This window comes from Nothoprocta perdicaria, unplaced genomic scaffold, assembly GCF_003342845.1.
Source record: "Nothoprocta perdicaria isolate Ctin4 unplaced genomic scaffold, notPer1 scaffold_323, whole genome shotgun sequence".
Lineage (NCBI taxonomy): Eukaryota > Metazoa > Chordata > Aves > Tinamiformes > Tinamidae > Nothoprocta > Nothoprocta perdicaria.
In genome coordinates this window covers 45,782-51,801 of record NW_020455559.1, presented here as the reverse complement: position 1 = coordinate 51,801, position 6,020 = coordinate 45,782, and the positions used below count along the sequence as shown (strand labels likewise).

Below are 6,020 nucleotides of genomic sequence, written 5' to 3'. Positions count from 1 at the left end.
TCCCCCGGCCTGACACGCGCTCCCCTCCCCCGCCTTAGCGCCCGTGGGGGCCAGTCCGGGAGCGCGGGCACCCAGTGCAGCCTGCCCGGCCCCCAGCCAGCTCGCACAGCACCCATGGGTGCTGCCASGGGCAGCATGCAGCCGCCCCCCTTGCCCACGGGCCCCGCGAGCCCCGTGACCACGGTTTGACCCTGCGCCGGGTCCCTCCCCCGGCACGGCCACCCCCCCGTGACCCTTTTGCCGGCCAGCGGCAAAGGTGCCCCCGGCGCAGGGGCCGAGGTCGGCGGGGTCAAGGCGCTCCCGCCAGCTGCGCCGCAAATGTTCGTTAAGTGCTTAAACAAGCGGCCTCGTGGCGGCCCGCGGCTCCCTCCGCCACCGGCAGCACCCCCGGGAAAGAGGGCTCGGAGCAGCGTGTAATCCCGCCCTGCTTCGGCCGCGGGAGCCTGGCCAACTCGTGCCACGGTGGAGCCGCCCGCTGCAGGCTGCCCTTTGGCTGCAGAGACCGGGCGAACTTGCGCCGCGGTGAGGCCACCCCTCTGCAGGCTGCGCTTTGGCCGCAGAGGCCGGGCCAGCTCGTGCCACGTAACGCCCAGGCGCCAGCCCCCGGAGCCGTGGGTTCCCTGTGGGCCGTAARTCTTGGTGGCCGCCTGTTTCCCCTGACCCGGGGACCCGCTGTCCCCCCCTGCTGCCACCCCACTGGSGTCCTTCCTTGCCCAGTGGCTGGGCCAGGGGGCTCTGACCCCGGCATCCCCCGCTCTTCCGGCCACCCGCTGCGGGAGCCACCATCCATCACCGGGCCATCCGACAGCCCCGTTTTACGGGGGACAGCACTATATATAACTGCTAGTGACTGCCCCGCAGCTGCGATGAGTTGGGGTGGTCTCAGCTGGGCTTGGGGACGTGGGCTGAGTCCCTGTGGGAAATACTGGGGGGATCTGGGAAAAATCTTCCTGTCCGCAGCAGGAGCCTGTAAATCCCACTCGGCTGCACGACCTCACTGCAAGGATTGTGCTGGCGGGGGGGAAAAGCTAATGAATTTTTGCCTAAAAGGGAGCTTGCGGCGGGATTTATGAGGCAGGAGGCCCCCATCCCACCCCCCCGGGCCCCGCTGGGAATGAAGAATGAAGTCTCGAGCGACGGCTTTTACGAGCAATTATAGGAAACTGCTTATTTACAGTCGCCTTTGACCGACGGCTGGCACAGCTCCAATGGGCCCGGGAGATGGATGTGGATCTCCGAGTCGCCGCTGAGCACTGCCGAGCTCACGACACCCACGTCTGCTCCCCTCACAGTAACTCCCTCTCTCGCTCATTGTTTTTAGCCGCTTTTCTTTTCAGAAGCCATGTTGTCCCCATCACCTTCTGCGTCCCTGTCCCCAGCGCTGTCCCCAGGGCTCTCCCCCACGGCAACCTGACCTTCCATGGGGATGTGGCCCTGTGACTGTCCCCATCTCCGTCTCCACTATAGGGACCGTCCACTTGAGCCTCCCTTGGGAAACAGTCCTGGGACTGTCCCCATCCCTGTCCCCGCAATGGGGACCCTCCTCCTGACCCTCCCTGGGGACACGGCCCCTCCCGACCCCTCTGCCCCCGCGGGACCTTCCACCTGGCCCTGAACCCGGGGACCCCCAGCCACGCCCCCTCGGCCGCTAGGCCCCGCCCCTGCGGCGCGCTGATTGGCGCCCTCGCCGGCGCTCCGGGAGGGCGTGGCCGGTGACGTCAGGAGCCTCCCCACCTCGCATGTCCTTTTTTGGCGGGCAGCTCCTTATATGGGCAGCGCCTACGCGGACACTTTGGCGGGGGGTTTCGGTGCCACGTGACCCGCGGCGGGTGTCCCGCGTGGGGTCGCCCCGGTGCGGGGGTCGCCCCGCACGGCGCGGAGGGGCGGTCGGACGGGCCGGCAGACAGACCTGCAGACGGCCCCGCAGACGGCCACGCGCTTGCCCTGCCCCGCGTGGCACCCGCTCAGCYGCGCGGCGCGGGGCTCCGTGCGCGCACACGCCTTGCAGGCGGACCCACGCACACGCGCGGCAGCACAGCAAAGGCGGGGGGCCGTGCACGCACCTCGCAAGGGCTCGCACAAGCAAGCACATACATACACACACACACACACACACAAACACATACATACATACATGCATACATACATAAATACACGGGTGGCGTCCACACGCTGCCTCGCTCCCCGCGCCCTTGGCCTCACGCATCCCTCTCCCTACCCGGGCCGCTCGCCCCGGACCCGCCTCTCTCATTTGGGGTTAATTTCTGGCCATTTCCACCCACCTCCCCGGCGGGAGGTCGAGCCCTCTCTGTGTCGCTGCTGCTGCTTCTGGGGCCGGGTCGGGCCGGAGGGRACCCAGGCGCTCGGGGCGAGCGGCTGCTTCTCTTCCTGGGGCGGAGGCAGCTCCGGGTCTCCTGGCCCTGGGGCTGCCGTCCGCCGGGATCCCCCAGAGCCGACCCTGGCCCTCCCGCCGAGCAGGAGCCCCCGCTGCCCTCGCTTGGGGGAGGAAGGAACTTTTCCTCCTCTTCCTCCTCTGCCCGTCCTGCCCCGTGCCCCGGCGCCCAGTCCCGTCCTTCCACTCCCACCCCCTCCCCAGTGCACTCCTCCATCCCTCCCTTCCCCATCCCTCCATCTTCAGCGCACTTCTCCGCCCCGTCCCCGCGTCCCCCTATCCCGAGCGCACTCCCCCGCCCGTCCTTCCCCGGCCCTCCCTCCCCAGCGCACTCCTCCCGCTCTCCTTTCCCCATCCCTCCATCCCCGGCGCACTCCCCTCCGCCCCATCCCCCGGTCCTGAGCACACTCCTCCGCCACTCCTTTCCCCATCCCTCCGTCCTGCCCGCGCTCCCCAGCCCGGTCCCTCCATCCCCAGCGACCTCCTCCGTCTCCCCTCTCCCTCCGTCCCGCCCGCGTTCTGCCCCCGCGTCCTGAGCGCAGCCCCCCGGGCCACCCTTTCCCCGTCCCTCCGCACCCTCGTAGCGGCCCCGCCGCCCCCCGCATGGCCACGGCGGCGGGGCCCTGGCCGGCCCCGGAGCCGCCGCCCTGCGTCCCGGAGCCGGCGGGCGCAACCAAGGCGGCGGCGGCGGGGCCGGGGGTGGCCGAGAAGGCGGCGGCGGCGGCGGATTGCCTGGTGTGCGGCGACAAGGCGAGCGGGAAGCACTACGGGCAGTTCACCTGCGAGGGCTGCAAGAGCTTCTTCAAGCGCTCCGTGCGCCGCAACCTCTCGTACAGCTGCCGCGGCGGGCGCGACTGCCCCGTGGACCAGCATCACCGCAACCAGTGCCAGTACTGCCGCCTCCGCAAGTGCCTCCGCGTCGGCATGCGGCGGGAAGGTGAGCGGCACCGGCAGCGAGCCGCGCGACCGGGCRCCGGGCAGCGGAGCGGGCATGGGAGCAAGTGATGGGAGCGGGCACCGAGCAGCGGAACGAGCACCGGGAGTGAGGAGGAGGTACAGGGAACCGGACAGTGGACCGGGCACCAGGAGCGAATAGTGGAACTGGGCATTAAACAGCAGCCCGGGCAGCGGGACTGGGGAGCTGGGCTGGGAACTGGGCAATGGGCACTGTAAGAAGTGGGCATCGGATAGAGAGCGGGCACTGGGACTGGGCAGCACCGTGAGTGGTGTGAGAGGTGGGCAAAGAGCAAAGCGAAGAGGGAGGGGAGAAAAGAGAGAAGTCCAAGAGAGCAAGAGAAAAGCAAAAGGAAAGTGGAAAGAAAAAGGAGAATGGAGCTTGAAGAGGGGAAAGTGAAGGGAAAAAGAGGGAAGAGGGAGGAAAGGGAGCAGGGGGGAATGGGAAAAGAAAGGGAGAAAAGGAGAGAAAAGGGGCAGGAGGGAGTGGAAAAGGAAAGGGAGAAAAAAAAGAAAGGCAAGAGGGAGTAGGAAGAGGGAAAGATCATGAGGGAAAGGGTAAGGAGAAGTGGAAAAGAGCAGAAAACGRTAAGAGGGAGTGAAAGAAAAGGCAAGAGAGGGTGAAAAATTAGGAAAAGGAATGGGAGGAAAAGAATGAAAGGGAGTGGGGGAAAAAAGGYGAGGAAAAAATATAAAAGCACGAGAGAACAAGAAAGGAAAAGAACAGGGAAAAGGCGGGGGAAGAACGAAAAGATCAAGAGAGCAAAACGATCAAGAAAAAGACAAAAGGAAGAAAAAGGGAAAGCAAAAAGAGAGCCCAAAGAGAAAGAAAAAGGAGAAGAGAAAGGAAGAGAAAGGGRAAAAAAAAAGAATAAAGAAAAAGTGAAAGAGAAAGTGGAAAGAGAGAGAAAGAGAGGAAGGAAAGAGAAAAAAGTGTGTGTGGGAAAGAAAGTGAAAACTCTTCTCATTTTTTTCTTTTTTTTTTCTCATTTTTTCTTCCATTTTTTCCTTTCCCTCTTCTCTTGTTATCTCTCTTTTTGTCTCTCCCTCTGTCTTCTCTTCCCCTATTTCCACTGCTCCTGTCCCATGTCCTGTGGGACCTGGCCCGGGTGCCACCCCAGTGCTGAGGGATCCCCCTGGGACCCCCTTGCCAGCCCTTCTCCACCTCTGTCACATCATTTTGGGAGCGATCTCCTACAATCAGGGACAAACTTCCCTGATGCGAGCTCGCTGAAGCCGCCCAGAACACCCAGCATTCTCCAAAATCCATTATCCATCGCAAATCTCCCTAATGTTTTTGCTTCTTCCATCCCCCCCCTTTTTTTTTCTCCCCTTTCTCTCCCTCTTTTTGCCATCCAAATTCTCCATCGTTGTGTCCTCTGTGGTCACCCATCTCACTCCTGCTTCTCCTCTCCTTCCGTGCTTTTTACCAAGAAGGAAACATGACAGCGTCTGCAAGCCGCTGTGTTATCCGAACACCCTCCGCTTTTGGCCGCACCGCCAAAGGCTCTGCAGTGGAAACCTGTTTCCTATTTGCCTTAATTAAATCATCAGCAAAACTGCTCTTTTGAACCAGTGAACTTTTAGTTTCTTCGGGGCTTAAACTTGGGCTTGATTTATAGCTTCGTGTCTGCACAGGGATGGGAACAATTTACTCTTCCTCGCCGTTATGCGTGGGTTGGGGATGCCCTGCTTTTAGGGGAAAAAAAAAGAAAAAAAAGGGCAAGGAATTAGAGGGTGATAATGCAGATATCATCTAAAAGATTAGGACTTTGTCTCTGGGGAGGAGTGTCCAGCAAATCTGAAGTTAATTAGTCCGAATCGGCCACTCTTAATACTTAGCGTGACCGGGATTAAAATCGCATTTCAAGCTAACAAGGATATGAGTGTGCCGCTGCCTAGCTTGACTTTAACCAGCCATATAATCACGTTTTGTTTCTTTTATTTACTTAGCTTTAATGAAAGCATCAGCTTTAGAAGTGTTTGTTTTGAAGCCTGAAATGGTACGCGAAGGTGAAAATATGTCTGGGAAGCGTTCGGGTATCGGCCAGCGCRGGGCTGACGCTGAGCCGAAAACTGAGCCCTGAGCAGTGCGTAAAATGAACGTTCCGGGGTGTTCGGTGCTTAATGAAGGAACCGGTGCTGCTTTTAATTTTCCTTGCATTTTATCCTCCTAATTGCCCTGACGGTGGTGGTGAAGTGAAAGGGCTGCGAGCGGCGCGGAGGGCTCAGCCGCGGCTCCCGCGGGACCGCGATGCAACAGCTTGATTTTTATCCTTCCCCGGAGGCTTTCGGCTCGCCAGCGGGGTGGCCCTGCAGTTCAGAGCCCATCCAGTTTGGCAGGAATATGATCGTGAGCCGGGGAAAGSGGTGAAGGATGAGATTCTCCTTCCCTATTTGTGCTGCCATCCTAAAACCCGTCTGGCACATCCCTGATGACTGAGGTGTGAGGTTTGCACCCGTCCTTTCTTCCCTTGTCTCCCTGTTTATCACCCATGTTCTTTTTTGCTATTGAARCCCCTCTCTGATGGCTGGTGCTGGTTTTCCACTGGCCGGGAAGCAGCTGGTGAGGGGCAGGGACCCTTCGCCCATTTTTCAACCAGAGGTTTCTGCTGCAGGTTGGTACAGCGATAGTTGTGACACCCAGAGCAGCCAAAAAGTCACCCTGTGTATT

The 6,020-nt window shown here is 60.9% G+C and overlaps 1 protein-coding gene across 1 annotated transcript in view; it reads left to right on the top strand.

The window, feature by feature from the left end:
- The first annotated feature begins 2,995 nt into the window (after window positions 1-2,995).
- Window positions 2,996-6,020, top strand: part of LOC112950618 (nuclear receptor subfamily 2 group F member 5-like) — a 9,093-nt gene continuing 6,068 nt past the window's right edge. Inside the window, exon 1 of the mRNA XM_026043218.1 lies at window positions 2,996-3,329. Coding sequence (XP_025899003.1) covers window positions 2,996-3,329 — 334 coding nt within the window. The remainder of the gene's footprint in view (window positions 3,330-6,020) is intronic.